General features: G+C 34.3%; 2 protein-coding genes across 2 annotated transcripts; one reads left to right on the top strand and one right to left on the bottom strand.

Moving 5' to 3' along the window:
* Positions 1-14,766: 14,766 nt before the first annotated feature.
* On the bottom strand, positions 14,767-15,141 carry IAQ61_007505 (uncharacterized protein; the record flags this gene model as incomplete). The annotated part of the gene is made up of 1 exon (XM_066097609.1): positions 14,767-15,141. The coding sequence occupies one exon, from the start codon at positions 15,139-15,141 to the stop codon at positions 14,767-14,769; it is 375 nt and encodes a 124-aa protein (XP_065952106.1).
* An 855-nt stretch (positions 15,142-15,996) lies between these two features.
* On the top strand, positions 15,997-17,148 carry IAQ61_007506 (uncharacterized protein; the record flags this gene model as incomplete). Its single annotated transcript, XM_066097610.1, has 3 exons — positions 15,997-16,081; positions 16,144-16,682; positions 16,750-17,148. The coding sequence occupies 3 exons, from the start codon at positions 15,997-15,999 to the stop codon at positions 17,146-17,148; spliced, it is 1,023 nt and encodes a 340-aa protein (XP_065952107.1).
* Between the last annotated feature and the right edge of the window lie 235 nt (positions 17,149-17,383).

Here is a 17,383-nt window from a genome sequence, read left to right on the forward strand (position 1 = left end):
TAAGACGTGTATAACAGGGACTAGTTTTAAGAATATAGTAGGAAAGGATACTTCTAAGACCCTAGGGATCTAGCTTTATAACTTATATTAGACGTAGTAGGTATAGTAAAGAACCCTAAGAAATAATAAAGTATTATACTAGTAGTGCTATATATCTTAAACCTTTACCTATCTATTTAGGATTAAGACTGTAATACACTTATTACTACTATTATACCTAGTACTTTTAATAGAAAATTTATAGACACTTAGCTATACCTAATAGTAGAGGAATTACACTAACTTATAGTTAGAGTTTATATATATAATATAGACGCTTAGGAAGAATTTATCCTTTACGCCTACCTTATACTAATAACTAGAGATAGGCTAGCTATAGTAGAGATTATAGGAATAAAATAGCCTAGTATATTAAAAAGGAGTTACTACCTATACCTATATAAAGGAACTAAGGGGAGAACTAGTAAATACTCTTTCCTAAATAGAGATACCCTTTACCTAGTTATATATAATAATTTAGCTACTACTATTAAAGATATATATAAATAATAGACTAATATGCTAGCCTCTAGATATACTACCTTACGCTAAAATACTAGTATTAACTACTACTCTAACCTATTAGACCTCCCTACTATATACTTTCCTTGTAGCTTTCCTATTAACGTTATGTACGCAATATCCTATAATATACCTAAAGCCTTATTCTAACTCTAGAAAGGGGACAAATTTAACAATAAGACTATACTATAGCTTATTACTAACGCTAATTAGGCTTTAATTAACAAAGGTCTTTATAAGTCCTATTCCTTAGTACTAACCTAAGTTAGCACTACCCTATAAAGCACTATAATATACAAGATATAGACTTTATTTAAATAGTAGACTTTTATACTTACTTATAGAGCGCTAGCTATATAGGTCTATCTTTAGAAGGAATATACTAATAACTTCCTACGCTACTATAAACTACTCTTCTATATAAGCTAGAGGGAGTTTACTATTAACTAGATTAATAAGTTAGAACTATTAGTAGAGAATTTTATTTGCTAGTATAAGTTACTCTACTACTATAGTAAAGTAGAGTAGTTACTATCTTGCTTTATTTAGATCTATTACCTACTCTACCTTATATCTAATACTAGGGATTTTAGACTACCTATATACTATACCTAATAGCCTTTAGAGAGGCTTATTAGTTATATTAAGAAGATAGCAACTTCTCCTTCCTAGAAGTATATTAGTTTAGAGCGGAATATACTAGTATATAAGCGTATTATCTACGCGTAATAGCTTAGGCTTAGTATAGAGTATAATATTAATAAAAATATAATTATAACTTAGCTATAAGAGTACTATCTAAAATCTAAGTCTTATAGTGTGCCGTGGCAAGGGATGTATAGGAGAAAAACAAGGCTTAGCCTAAAAAGTTAGGTAGATTAAATGGTATAAAGGCATAAAGGATTAGAGGATAGAATAAGCACGACTCCTAGAGACTTCACTTTAACTTTATAATATTATCTTTTTACTTATGTTCCCGCATTAAACCTATATCCTCTACTATAGCACTACTACTATTAAACCTTGCCCCTCCTACTTCTCCTTATTTAAATAGGTTACTCTCCCTAATAGTTTAAATAGCAAAGCCTAAGGGAAACTTATCTTATCTTAGTAAAGGGGAGGGCCTAGTAGCATAGAACTAAGAGGACATTTCTCTAAGTATAAGGAGGGTAGAGAAAAATAAAAAAATAGGTAGTGTTAATAATTAATATTATAAAGGCAAAAATAGTAGGCCTATATTAGGACGTGGCTAACGCGCGTTAGTAGGAATAGAGTAATAATACTAAGAGGCTAACTAGAAAACATTAGAAACACTAGAACAACTAGAATAACTAGAACTAGAACAACTAGAACTAGAATAACTAGAACTAGAATAACTAGAACTAGAACGACTAGAATAACTAGAACTAGAACAACTAGAATAACTAGAACTAGAATAACTAGAACTAGAATAACTAGAACTAGAATAACTAGAACTAGAATAACTAGAACTAGAATAACTAGAACTAGAATAACTAGAACTAGAATAACTAGAACTAGAATAACTAGAACTATTAGAATAATTAGAACTATAAGAAGTATTAGTAATACTAGAAGTGCTAGAATACCTAGAATATTGCTACTAATAGAAAAGCTATAGCAAAGGCTATAGGATAGTATACGCTATTAGTAGGAAAATAGGGCTAGGCTAAAGTTACTAATATAATAAGAATCTACTAAAAACAAATATAAGTACTAGCACTATTTAGGAAGGGTATTAGGGATATAGCTACTAAGGAAGAGGAGATAGTCTATAAAAGTAAGAGATAGGAAAGGGGGGAAGTAATATAAGTAAGTAGATACTAACTTATCTAATAATTTTAATTAATATTACTAGTTTATACACCTCCTTTAATATTTATAGAAGACTACTACCTTAACTAAGCCTATTCTTTTTACTAGGAATACTACCTAGAGAAAGTAATATTACCCTAGGGTTAACTAAAATAGAAACCTCTAGACCCCTAAGAAGAGTCCTTGTCCCTATAAGGCCTAGGAAAACTAACTTTTAGTTCTAGGGGAGGGAGGTTATAGAGTTCCTAGATAACTATAACTACTAGGTAGAAAATAGGGGCCTAGATAAAGTAGACTAGCTAAAAATTCTGCTAGACTTCTATAATACTATATACAGAATATTTATAAAGAGGCTTAGACCCTACTAGAAGCAAGACTAGGAGGAGCTGCAGGAAGCTATAAAGGAGTACTAGAGGGACTAGGATATAGCCTAAAGGATAGGTACCTAAACCTTCCTAGATATGTATATATAAGAAGCCTCTAGAAACTTCCTAGGTCTCTTAGACTACTATACTAATTTTATAGTATATAGTAATGCCTACCTAGTATCTAAATAGCTATATAAAAGCAAAGTTAGATTCTTCTTCTTTAGAGGGTTACCCTAGGTAGATAAAGAGCTAGTCTTGCTTAGTATACTAGGTGGGCCTAATAGTAATAAGGTAGTAAGCTATAAGCTAGAGAAGATCTATACTTATATTAAAAGAATCTATTAGTAAAGAGAAGGAATAAAATATATATTAGCTAGCTAAATAAAGGAAGATGCTTAGTAGGTATATTAGATATTAGAATTAGTAAAAGCTATGCCTATAAAGGAGGAAATTATAGAGGTAGTAAAAGGTGTTAGAAAGGAGTAAGCTACTACCTAACTACTACTAAATATTAACCTAGAAATAGACTAGTTAATTAGGGTACTAGGAAAAATAAAGATAAGTTTAGCTAAGGCTAATAGGCTATAGGAATACTACGTGATAGGCCTGCTACTAAAAAGCCTAGTAAACTAGGTCTACTTTATTTTATATATAACTAACGCTAGGATAGAGTAAGGAATATATTAGAATACTATAGTAATTAGAGGGTTACTAATAAACTAGCTAAGAACCTAGGGCCCTATATAAACGTTAACTACTTAGCTAGGGCTATAGAGTTATAGGGGGTATAACAAGAAACCACCTACCTATAATATATATAGATTAGAAACCTACCTAGTAAGGGACTACCCCCCTTAGCTAGAACTTATAGCGCTAGGGTAGGTAAGCACTTCCTAGAATCTAGAAATAAGGACTAGGATATTTTACTATAGACTATTATATAAAAGACTAGGGCAGGTTACTAAGCTAGTACTATAGAACTATACTCTTTACTAGATAAAGTAAAAGTTGCGTAAATACTATAAAGTTACTAAGGATATCCTTAGCTAACTAGTATTATAGGTTAAGCTAGAACTATTTAATAGAATAGATTTAAGAGGCTAGTAGTAGAGGTAGACTTAAGGACTAGACTACCTAGCAGTAAAAAGAGCAGGAGCTAACGTAATATCTTCCTAGAATTAAGGATTAGAACTAGTAGATACTTAAAAAGAATATAAGTAGTTCTTAAACTATTAAATACTATAAACTAATAAGGAAGACCTAGTAGTAATAATGCTAGATTATGTAGACTTAAGATATATTATCCTAGGATTAGTAGACAAGAATATACCTAGGATCTACGCCTCTATAAGGGAGAAAGAAAAGCAAAGGGACTAAGTCTTAGAAGAAGTAAGGATAGGATTAATCTAGAAGCGTAGGTGAGGAAGATTAACACAAAACCTAGTAAACTAAGAAGAGGGGGTAAGTAAGGAGATAGAACTTAAAGAGACCCTAGAGATTCTATACCTAGCTTAGGCCTATATAGACCCCTTTATAATAATCTAGCTACTAGATAATATAGGTAAAGGCTATATAAATTTAGGGCCTAATTAGGACCTACTAATAATAAGAAGAAAAGTATAGTTTAAAGAAGTAAAGAATAAGGAGCTTAAGGGAATAATACGCCTAAGCCTAAACTAAATAGTAGCTACTTTTCTTAGATAGGAAGTCTAGGGAATTATAGTAGCTAACCTACTAGGGTAAGATTATCTATAGGAATAAATTAAGATATTATTACAGGAACCCTAGACTTAAGTCCTACAGGATAATAACTACTTTAGTAGGGTAAATATAGTAGAGCTAGGGGGCCTAGAAAGTATACTAGTCCTAAATAGGTATCTAAAGGGTGCGCTAATTTTACCCTTTAGATATATTAACTAATTAGAGGAGCTAGAGGTAAAGAACCCTACGCTAGGTTAGCGTAACATATGCGCTATACTAGAAGTACTTAATACCTAAGTAAGGCTCTAATTTAGACAAAACTTAGATAGGTATAGAAAAGATTTAGTTATATAAAAAGAAAAAGATAAGTCTTATACTAACTAGGAATTAAATTAGATAACTCTCTATATAGAACTATAAACCTGCTAGACTAGTATAAGGGGGAACGTAGTAAACTACCTAATTAATATAAGGGTATAAATAAATCTCTTAAGATTAAGTACAGCGTAGGCGTTATAGGTACCTATTAAGATACTAACCTAGACCTTAGGGTATATATAGGGGGTAGTTATAGCTAATAGTAGGATAGACCTATTTATTAGAACTACGTGGAATATACTAGTATATATAGGGGAGGTAGAGACCCTAACTTATTTTAGGGTAATTATAAACCTAACCTGCTTAGCTATATTAGGAGGGCTATAGTATACCTCTACTAGGCTAGCTATTTAGTATAATATCTACAGGAGGGTTACCTACTAGGTGCTATCCTTAGATAGGGAAAGGAATGCAGTCTTTATAGCCTTAGATCTAAAGCTAGAAGATAGAGATAAAATAGAAGAGGAAGACAAATTAGAAAACTAATAGCAGGACCCTTGCTTAAGAAAGAGATCCTATAAAATTAATACCTAGGAGATAAATACTATATAGTAGAATATATAGTATATTTAAAATTTCTATAAGAGGTAGACTATATAGAGCTATAAGTAGGATTTAGTAAATATAAATAACTATTTACCTTAGAAGATAAAAAGATGCTAGAAGAATAGGTAGTATAAACTATAGGATATAGTGTAGGGGCAAGCAAAGACCTATAGGCTATCTAAGAGCTAAACCTAATATTAGTAATATATAAGCTAAATTAAGGTGCGTAATAAAGAGTAGCGTAAATAGTTACTAAGGTAAGCACTTAATATAAAAAAGTTAGTAAGAAAATCTAACTAGTAGATAACCTAAAAGAGAAGGATAAGGATATAGAGTTTAGAAGGGAGGACTAGAAACTAGTAGCTAAAGAAAACTAACTACTAAAGCTTAGTATTCGCAAAAGAGTTAACCTTAGCCCTTTTAACTATCTTTTTAAGAAAAGATATACATTATTTCTAAGAGGGTCTAGGCTAACTACTAAGAGGATGCAAGAATAGAAATTTAGTCTAGACTTATTAGTAGTAGAAAGGACTCTATTTTAAGAAATAATTCTTAATAGAGAAGTAGCTATTACCTTTAACTTTAGAGAAAGTAGATATATTACTTAAGACGTTAGCCTACCTTACTAAATAAAGATAATCCTGTATAAAGTATAGCAAATACGCAGTTTCCTAGTAGCTAAGGCAGTAGAAGAAGAATTTGTTTAGACATTAGAAGAGCGTCTAGATTAAGGAACACTTAAGAGGTGCAATAGTCTATACTAGAACCTATATTTCTTAGTAGCAAAGAAAGATAGAAAGTACTAACTAGTCTAAAATGCTGTCTATATAAACAAGGTTAGCTAGAGGGACGTAAACCTACCTCTAACTATAGATAAATTCTCTAAGAAATTTGCTAGGTGTAAGATATTATCCCTAATAGATATATTTTTAGGATATAACTAGATTACCCTTTACCTAGATAGTAGAGATATAACTACTATATACACCCCTATTAGCCTGCTATAATCCTATACTATAGTACAAGGAGCAATAAACTTAGTAGCAGCCTTTTAGAGAATTATAATAAAAATACTATATAATTATTCCCCTTATATAATACTATTTATAGATAATATAATAGTAGGGGGGCCTAAGACTAACTATAGGGGCGAAGAGGCGCTTCCTAGGGTCTAAAGATTTGTGCTTAAGCATGTGCAGTAGCTTAACTAAGTCCTAGTAGATATTAAGCAAGTAGGGGGTATAGTTTTAGGAAAGAAATATTATTAGGGCATAGCTTATCTTAGTATTATAGGCTATAAGGTTAGCTTTAAAGGAAGATACCCTAACTATATAAAGGTAGAAAAGATTGTAAAATAGCTAGAATATAGAAATATAAAGGAAGTCTAGATATTTATTAGGATCTGTGTCTACTACTAGATATAGGTTCCTAGCTTTGCTATCTAAGCAAAGCTATTATTTATACTCCTATAAGGCGATACTAGGTAGATATAGGAAGAACTATAGAGGGTAGTAATAAAAGAGCTTAAGTATTTTATTACTACAGCACTAGCCCTAATAACTATTAATTATAAGACTAGAGGGACTGTCTACCTTATAGTAGACACTAGTAGGAAAGGCGTAGAAGCTTCCCTAGAATAAATAGGACTAGATAGAAGGTAATATCTATGCTAGTTTAAAAGTACTATATAGTTAAAGTCTAAAGTAAAGTAGCACTCTACTAAGCTAGAGTATAGAGTAGTGCTATAGGCCCTAAAAGAGTTTAGAGTTTAGCTCTATAGAACACTATTTGTTATTAAGATAGACGCTTAAACCTTAATTACTTAGCTTAATTAGTCCTTAAGCAAAATACTAGAAGGAGTAATAAATAGGTAGCTTGCTACTATTTTAGCATAGGACTTTAAAATTTAATATATTCTAGGTAAGAAGAATATAATTATAGATACTCTATTATAATATCTAAAAGAGGATAGATAGGAACCCCCTAATAAAACTAAAGATAATATTAAAGACTTTATTAAGTATATAATTGCTAACGTTAAGTTATATAATCTAACAAAGGATAAAGTACTATATCCTAAATATAGCGCTAAATTAGAAGGAATTGCCTAGTTTCTAGTTAGGTTTAAAATCCTAGACATTCTATAGAAGGAGTTAAGGGTATAGAAGAAATAAGTATTAAACTTCTTTATAAGAGATAGGTTCCTCTTTTATAAGATATCTTAAAATATAGTAGTAAGACAAGTAGTTAATAATAAAGACGTTAGGATTGCTACTATATAGGAAATATATCGCCTTATTAGTTATTATAGGGTAAATACTATCTACTTAATAATAGCTTAGCAATATTAGTAGGAAAAGATATATAAGATAGTAAGGCTTACTCTACGTATATATTATAAGTATTAGAAAAGAAGTAGTAAGAAGAAGGTTAATATACTTACTAACACCTACTCCTATATACTATAAGAGATAGTAGCTATTAACGTAGTCTACATACCTTATAATTCTAGGAAATAATTCCTAGTAATAGCCTAGGACTATTTAAGTAGGTAGCCTAAAGCACAAGTATTACTAAATAATAGATTAAAAACTATTACTAAATTTATATACAAAGACATCCTATATAGATAGAGCATAGCGGGAAGGATTATAGTTAATAGGGGGCCTAACTTCTAAAAAGTTATTTATAATTTAGCTACTATCTATAGTATATATAGGGTTTAGATCTCTACCTATAACCCTTAGGCTAATAGAAAAATTAAAGGAGGGTATAAACTAATTATTAACGCACTTGCAAAGCTCTAGGGGAGCTAGGTCTCTAATCTACTAATAGTACTCCTAGCTAACTAAATATCTATTTAAGAAAATACTAGATACTCTGTATACTAGCTAGTTACTAGTTAGAACCTAGTGCTCCTAATTAAACTAGCTCTTCTAATATAGCAGACGCTTCCCTTTAGGCAAATAATAGATAGGGCTTAGCTACTAGTAGTAAGGGCTACCTAGGTTAACCTAAGAGATTAGTTTCTTAAAGATATAGTATTAAGAATTAAGAGGCTACGCTTATAGAAGAAAGAATATTAGGATAACTATAAGGAATTTTAAAGAGAGGAAATTAGCCCTAGCTTATTAGTACTACTATAGGATTTAGTCTGCTAGATAGATATATCTAGAGATAGGAAACTTAGTAATAAATAGCTAGGTCTATACCTAGTAGCGTAGAGCTTTCTAGAGTTAGGGATGTATTAGCTAAAAGATTTAGATAGAACTAAGTTTATATATATAACGCTAGGCTAGAGGATAAAGATCTTCTACTAGAGAAGCTAGGATAAGGTAAACTAGGAAGACTAAGGACTTATAAAGTTATAGGATAGGGTACTATAGGAAAATAGGTATATCTTCTAAGCGCTACCTATATAGTTTAATAAGTTAGGTATAAAGGGAAGAGAAGAAAATAAGGAAGTTAAATTAGAGAATTAGGACTAGGAAATCCTTTAACTAGATATAGGCGGTCCTACTCTTAAGATTAGGCCTAGGACGCTCTTAGATAAAGAATAAGTAGAATACTAATATTTTAATATCTTAGATTCTAGTAAAAGTAATTAAGAGGAGGATAATTAATAATTAAGAGTTAATAGTATTAATACTTTAGTATTAAAACTTAGGAAAAGATACGCTATAGGACAGGCGCAAGATTAGTAGGGGGAAGGTAGGAAGCGCGCTAGTCCTAAATAGGTATCCAAAGGGTGCGCTAATTTAACCCTTTAGATATACAACGCTCTAATTAGCTACACTAACTACTTACCTACGCGTGGATAAGTAATTATAATAAGGATAATAAGAAAGTAAAGGTAGAAGGGTAATAAATAAGTAAAGGTAGAAGGATAATAAATAAGTAAAGGTAGAATAAAGTAAAGGTAGGAGAATAATAGGAAGGCGCAAGTATAATAGGAAGGCACGCGTATTCCTATATATATTCTACCTATACTACTACTACTATAATAAACTACACCCTAAACTTTAGATATCTAACAAAACTATAAGTATCTAACAAAGCTACTACTAGAAGATCCTAAATAAAATAATAAGCCCTAAATAGTTATTAGAAGTCTAGAAAGGAAAATAGCTAGTAGTTAAGCTAGGCTTACTAGGATCCCTAATATTAATAGGTTCCCTATAGTCCCTAAGGTTAAGCCTATAACCTAGAGGGTTATAGCTATAGCCTATAACACCTAGAAGTTTTACACTAGACTATTAGTATATATTATAATAGAGGAGTCTTTTAGCTATTAAAAAGTTAGACTTAGTTTAGCCTAAAGAGTTTAACGTGTGGACCTAGGCACTTTATAAAGGTATCCCTCTTCTATAGAAAGGAGGTGCAACTATAGGTAGCTAGATTAATAAGATACGTGTAAGTACTATTATATAATAGAGGAATATTATAGATAACTTTATAGGAGCACTAGAGAAGCACTTTAATAAAACTTTAGGATTAATAATAGTAGTAGGGAGCTTTATAGAGTCTAGCCTAGCACTTATATAGTTATATAGTAGTGTAGCTAATTTTAGGTTATAGTACCTATTTATAAAGGAAGCGTGTAATATATATAAGAAGCAACTTTATAAAATACGCTTAGTAATATAGTATATCTACGCTAATTACGCTAAATTTAGTTAGAAATACCTAAGCTAATTTACCCTATAAGTTAGTTAGATATACTAAGAATACATAGACGTAAGGTACCTCCTATATTATATAGGTCTAGACTAGCTTACTAGCTTCCTAAACTTAGAGGTATACTATAGAATATAGGGGCAAAACTAGTTAAAAGATAATTTTATTAATATTACTAACTAGCATAGGGTCTAGGTTATAATTACTAAGCTAATAGGAAAGGTAGATACTATCTTAAAGGCTAAAGAGGAACTAGAGGACTATTTCTTATAATATATTAGGGTAATTATTTATTACTATATAATAGGCCTATATACCCTACCTAGACTAACGCTTAAAGGTATAAGTAACCCTTATAACTTTAATATACGCTATAAGGAAGAGGATAGTGCTTATACTAAGATTTAGTGTCTAGTGCTATAATAGTATAGGAAGTTAGAGAACTAAATAGGGGTGCTACTTAGTATAATCCCCCCTAGTAAATAGATATAAAAAGAGGGTATAAGGTTATTAATAAACTATAGGATACTAGTGCTAAAAGAAATTAAAGATATTCTAGCTAGCTCTCTATAAGGAAGTAGAGAAGTAGCTAAAAAAAAAGTAGAGGAGGAGAGGGTAGCATAAGAGATTAAGAATCTAGGTTATAACTAGCTACCTAGGACTATATCCTACACTAGACGCGCCTAGACTATACTACTAGATAGGAGTGTAGTCTAGAATAGAGGACTATTAAGGTTAGGAAGTATAGTAAGGGAGTTATAGAGTTATAAGAAGAGGATAGAGGATATACTAGATACTACCCTAGGAGAAATTAAATTAGCTACCTATATCCTAAAGGAAGAATCCCTAGCAGAATTGCCTATATAAAGGATAATAAGAGCCTAAGGAAGACACGCTGCCTAGCTCTTAAAAAGGATAAGAGAGAACGTTTACTAGAAGTTTAGAATTATTAGCTAATATATAGTAGTAGGCCTATAACTATAAGATACTAATATAGAGGTAATAAATAAATTACGCAACTTATTACATAGACTACTTAAGGAACTTAATAAGACTCTAGATACTAAGATAATAATACTAGAAGAAGAGGGTATTACTAAAGATAAGTATGCTATAGTTAAGAATAAAGCGCCCTATTAGTGTAAAAACTAACGCTCTACACTATAATTAATTACTACTAGGATTAGGAGTAGCACACTTAATAATACTAAGTAAAGGAAGCTAGTTAAAGTATAGTACTACAAAGTTACTAATTATAGCACTATCTAAGATACTAAGGGGAGGATAGTGCAGGATTTAAATAAGGTATACTTTAGCTACTTAAAGTTTATTACTAGCAAGATAGGGCTCTATACTTAGACTCTAAATATAGAGGCTAGTAATAGATAGCTAAACGTGCTATAGTATAAGCCTAGAGAATAGGGAAATTTATAAGCTAACCTAGTTACTATAGTAGGTTTTACTAAGCTATTTAACTAAGATTATACCTCTAAGGATTTATAAGCTTATTACTACTAGCTAAAGAAGATAGTACTAATAATTAACTAGGCCTAACTATAATAGGTAATAAGATTTAAGTAGAGTTACTAAGGCGTCTTATAAAAAGGAAGCGTAACCCTAGACACCTTTACCTAGATCTATAAAGACCTAGAACTAGTAAGGATAGTAGATAAGTGCTTTAAGATATATAAATAGTACTTAAGGGAGATAAAGTAGGTAGCTAATTTAGGGTAGTGTAGGACTATATACTACTCTATTATTTAATAGCTAGTATAAGGGGATATAGAATACTAGCTCTAATATACTATAATCTAAGAAACTATAAACCTAATCTTATACCTATACTACACTAAGTACGCCTAGGTAGAAGACTAGATATTCTTTTATTATGTGGACGTAAACCTTTCTAAGGCAGCGTAGTTAGGATAAGGGCTTAAGATAATCTAAGGCTTAGTTTCTTTTAATAATAAGGACTAAGATAACTATACTAAGCTCCTAATTAAATTTAAAGAAGTATAGGAGAATTAGGTAAATTAGATAGATAGAGGGTTAAGGAGGAACAAGAGGGCTTATATCTAGGCATAGGAAGATAGGGTATACTAGCCTAAAGAGCTAAGAGAGAGGTACCCTATAGTAAGATAGGAGAAGGAAATCTATTAAAAAGGATAGGTAAGGATTATAAGCCTAGTAATACTATATAGATCTACTAGACCTACTACTTAAATATAGCGTATAGTTCTACTATAGTATATAAAAGTGTAGGATAATATAATAATAATAGAGGTGCTAGAGATAGGGATATATATAGAGATTGCACTATCCTACCTATAGATAAGTATAGCCCCTAAGACTCTATTAGGGTACCTAGTTAAATATAGTAGAGTCTAATAGCAATTTCCTAGAGATATCTAGGCTACCTATCTAACCTAGGTCTTAAAGGCAATTATATATTAGGTTTAATAGGATAACCCTTTAGTAAAGGTAGAGATCTAGAAGTACCTAATAGGAGATTTAGATAGAGAAAGGATAGGAGTATAGATTAGGAAGAGTTAGGTTAAGATAGTAAAGGAGTTAAAGAAGAATTAGGCTATCTACGTTAAGAATAAGAAGCTTGTATTTAGTAAGGATAAGGAAGCTAGGGTACTAGACTAATCCTACTTTAGTATAAAGGGGGTATAGCCTACTAAAGTAGGAGAGTAATAGAGGTATAATAGATAGATTAAGTAATTAGAGACTCTAGATATAGTTAAAAAGCATCTAGGAGCTATTAAGGAGGAACAGAAGGCAGAGGGATCTAGGCGCCTAGGGCTAGGCTATACAGGAAGCCTAGTAAGGGTGTAGAGGAGAACTATCTTGTTAAGTTTAGGTTTAAGATTAGAGACCCTAGATACTCCTACTCCCTTACCTAAAGCTTAACAAGCTAGGAACTAGGGTTATAGACCTAGAGGAGGGGAGTAAGGGCTAAGCTTAATAGGGCTAAGCTTAAAGGAGGGGGAGGTTTATACTATAGTATAGGATATATAGGAGAAAAACAAGGCTTAGCCTAAAAAGTTAGGTAGAATAAATAGTATAAAGGTATAAAGGATTAGAGGATAGAATAAGTATAACTCCTAGAGACTTTACTTTAACTTTATAATATTATCTTTTTACTTATATTCCCGCATTAAACCTATATCCTCTACTATGGCACCACTACTATTAAACCTTGCCCCTCCTACTTCTCCTTGTTTAAATAGGTTACTCTCCCTAACGGTTTAATAGTAGTATAGATACGCACTAGGGACATATCCTAAATAATACTTATACTATAATTATAACTATAGTGCATACTATATAGACACGCGCCTAGGATATAGTTATATATAACTATTATATACTTCTAAATAGGTATACTATTAGGGTTTTAGAGAATTATAAAGATAGTAACTACCTCTAGAGCACTATATTTATTATATATTACGCTGCTAGAAATAATTATAATAACTATATTTAGCTCTCCTTTAGGATAGTAATACACCTATTTTAAGATCTAGCTAATAACTCTAAATAGGCAGGAGTACTTTAATAGCGATAGATATAACCCGCTACTACTATAGGCTAACTAGCCTAACCTTAGAGGATAATAGTAGATAATAATAGTATTAAATAGATTTAAATAATAACAATTATTAACCTTATAGGAGTAGCTATAGTTTACTATAGATGTAGCACTTAACTTTAACCTAGTAATAAGCTATATATTATTAATAAACGCGGATAGTCTAAGACTAACTACCTATAGTTAAGTAAGATAATAGGTCTATATCTAGCTTTATAGTACTAGGCTCTTTATACTAATGCTATTACTATACAATATACTAGCATTTATTAGGTAAGTATATTATCTATATATTACACTAGACTATTATTAGGTATACTAACTTATACTAATTACTACGTAGTTATACTACTTGTATACCTATTTAATTTATATTATACTACAGTTTTCTAAAAATAAGTAAGGTATATAGTGGATAGCCTTATAATTACGTAGGTATAGGCTAATTATTACGCAGGTATAGGCTAATAATTAGGTAGTTTTAGGCCTATTAATTAGGCGGGTATAGGCTGTTAATTAGGTAGGTTAGGCCTAGGGATAGGATAGGCAATAATATACTAGTAGTTTATATAAGAATACTAAAAAAAATCTAATACTATTATTACTATACCTAACACTTATATTTTATCTTTTATAAACTACTTTATATACTCTACTAATAGGTCTATTATAAACTACTTTATTTACTCTACTAATAGGTCTATAGTAAACTATACTATGTTTATACTATAAAAAAGTAAACTACTACTTTAAACCTATTTATAGGTATACACGAGGTTAGTTTACACCTATATAGTAAACCCCTAGCGTACCATTCTACAGTAAACAATTTTTTACCGTAGTGGTATTAGTAGAATTTAACATTCTATACTCTTTGGATCGCGTAGCATGCTTCTAAAAGTCCCGTGAGTTGTTACTACTTGCCCTACAGTCTTGTACCCAAATCGTTTATATGAGCCCACAGCTGCAGGCGAGGCCATTACAAAACTTATCCTACCGTAGTAATCTGCTTGCTCACAACCCCATGCTAAAAGCATTGATCCACATCCGCGACGTTGATGCGCTGGGCTGACTGATAGCACGTTAAGTCCTACGGCATACCTATTAGCCACATTCATATAAACAGCTAAAGATGGACTTACTCCAGACGTTTTTTAGGTCTTTAATAACTCTTCGCCTCTCTGACATCAGTTTCTGAGATATTTCTCTCCAAGCACAGGTGTCTAAAGATTCAGGGAGCTTGACAGCTGCTTCCTTGCCTTGCCTTTCGTTGCGTTGGAGAGGGGGACCAGGCTGATCCAAAGTCCACAACGCAAACCCGACTGGAGTCCCGTCATTTGTACAAACCTGACGGGAATATGGCGCAGGATTCTTTTCAAGGCTTGCACGAAAGCTGCTAACGTGCCACATAATCTCCTCTTGCTGAGTTTCAGGGCAGGTATTTGGAAACATGGTCATGTTAAGGGGGTTTGTTTGCATTGCGGGATAATCGCAATACCGCACAACATGTTCAATATCGCCGAGGGCAACGGTTTGAAGCATGTATGACATGGCTTCTGTTTGAGTAGCATGCGAAGGCCACGTGGTGTACGGAGCGAGCGCCGAAAACGAAACCACTGAAGGGAAGAGTGAGGACGGTGTGGACGAGGAGTGTGCTTCGGGAATGAGTAAGCTGGAGTCAAGGCTGATGTGAGGGATCCTCGTGTTTGTGGAAAGCGGGGAGGCGAGGATGTTGGTGTTGGGGAAGGGAGTAAGTGAACAGAAAGATGTACCGTATAAACCGGCGAGCAACAGTTGCAGCAAGGTTGGGCCGATGCCGGGGTAGATCTAGTGGATAGCTTAAGCGGCTATGATTTAGCCTATGCGTGCAGGGTAGCCATACAAGAATTTCTATTTACATTTTACACACGTAGACCTACACTATATGATCATATATTACTATATACTTTTAGGGCTATCATGATGAGATTTTGAACAAGACGGGCGGGGATTCTCTTGGAGTAATGGGTGAATCAAGGTAGGTAGATAGGCTCCTACAAGATGGCCATCTTTTCTGATTCACTGGACGGAACAGCCTCATGTACCGTGGATCGCTCAACAGAGATGGCTCTGAAACCAAGCGTCCTTCTTTGCAAACGGCTGAATGTGTCACCCACCCTCATCCTCACTCTATCTACCCTGTTTCTGCGCCTCACCCGTTGCTTCGTTTGCAAAAGGTCAGAGCGCCCATGTCCACCTAGTCAAGCCATCGCCCCTCCCTCCTTCGCACCTTCCTAGACTTGCATCTCTCACTCACCTCACCCCTGGCATATCCATCAACTCAAAACTACGAATATGAAGCGCATTGCTGTGATTCTCGTGGCACTCTTGGTCACATTCACCTTGGCCGTGCCATCCAAATTCTCGCGCAAGAACGTCGGTATGTATAGCAATATGGCAGATTTGTAGCCCTTCACTGACATTCTCCAGAATTGCCGCCAGGCATCCACGTCCGTGACGATCACATTGTCATAGACAACCCACCTCCGGCCTCCGGTGAGACTGGCAGTTTCGAGGACCTTGCAGAGCATGTCGACACCGATACCGACCAGCTACCTCACTTCCCCAATGGCACCGGATCCTTCATCACCACCGAGTTCGGCGAGCCCATTTATTACCCGCCCCCACCTGCAGACGCGCCGGATTCTGGCTCCAACTCCACCATGTTCTCAAACGACACCACATGGGCCACGGCCAATGGCGACAAGCAGCTGATGGACCTCCGAATGGGCGGTGCCGCAGTCCATGTAGGCACTTTACGCAAGCGCCGTCTGTACGATGCCATCTACGCCTGCCTAGACGCCCAATGCAAAGTACAAGACTGTTTCGAACCCGAGCCCTTTGAGGGCAAAGGCTGCTTGATTGAAAACATCGTCTACAACGCCGGCGACAACAAGTACAGCGTCAAGGACTCCAAACTCATCATCACCATCCGTGCCATCCATAAAAGCAAAGAACATCCAGATCTGGATGCAGCAGCCGTACGTACTAGACTCCGTGACAATCCCAGTACAATACAGTACCCAACACTAACCGCCACCCCTCCAGCGCACCACCATCTCCCAAATGTACCACATCATGTCCGACGAACCCGAAAACTGCTACAACATCGACTTCAAAGGCAGCCGGCGCACCACCCTCTGCAGCGTCGCCCAGCAAGCCCTCGTCGCCTTCCCCGTCGTCCCCAACAGCAAAGTCCTCGGCACCCTCTACATCATCTCGCTGTACTACAACCGCAAACTCGACAACAACTCCTTCAACGGCCGCTCTGCCCTCGGCACTGTCAAGAACTGGTTCGACGATTCGGCAAAGGCGGGCCTGGCACGGGCGATGGGTGTGCAGGCGGGGAATGTGGTGTCTAGGGTGAATTGGGTGGATAATCGCTGCTTTTTGCCGAATTGGTGGTGGGATTGTAATCGGTCGTTGGAGAATCAGGTGGGGTCTTGATGGCGTGGGATGGGGGTTTTTACGTGACGGCATGTTCGCAATTATCCTTCGTTGAAAGAGAGTCCCCACCTCCCGTAAGATAGGGCTTCGTCTTCCACAGTCCTTTTCCATCTCATCTGAAGCTCCTGTACTAGACAAATTCAACCCCCCTAGATGAATTCCCACCACACAATAGACCCAGTCTGCCGTACGAATGGACTTGGACACCATACCGACCTACAGTCCACGTCAAGTA

Source organism: Plenodomus lingam (genome assembly GCF_022343315.1).
Source record: "Plenodomus lingam strain CAN1 chromosome Unknown contig_3, whole genome shotgun sequence".
NCBI classification, from domain to species: Eukaryota; Fungi; Ascomycota; class Dothideomycetes; order Pleosporales; family Leptosphaeriaceae; genus Plenodomus; species Plenodomus lingam.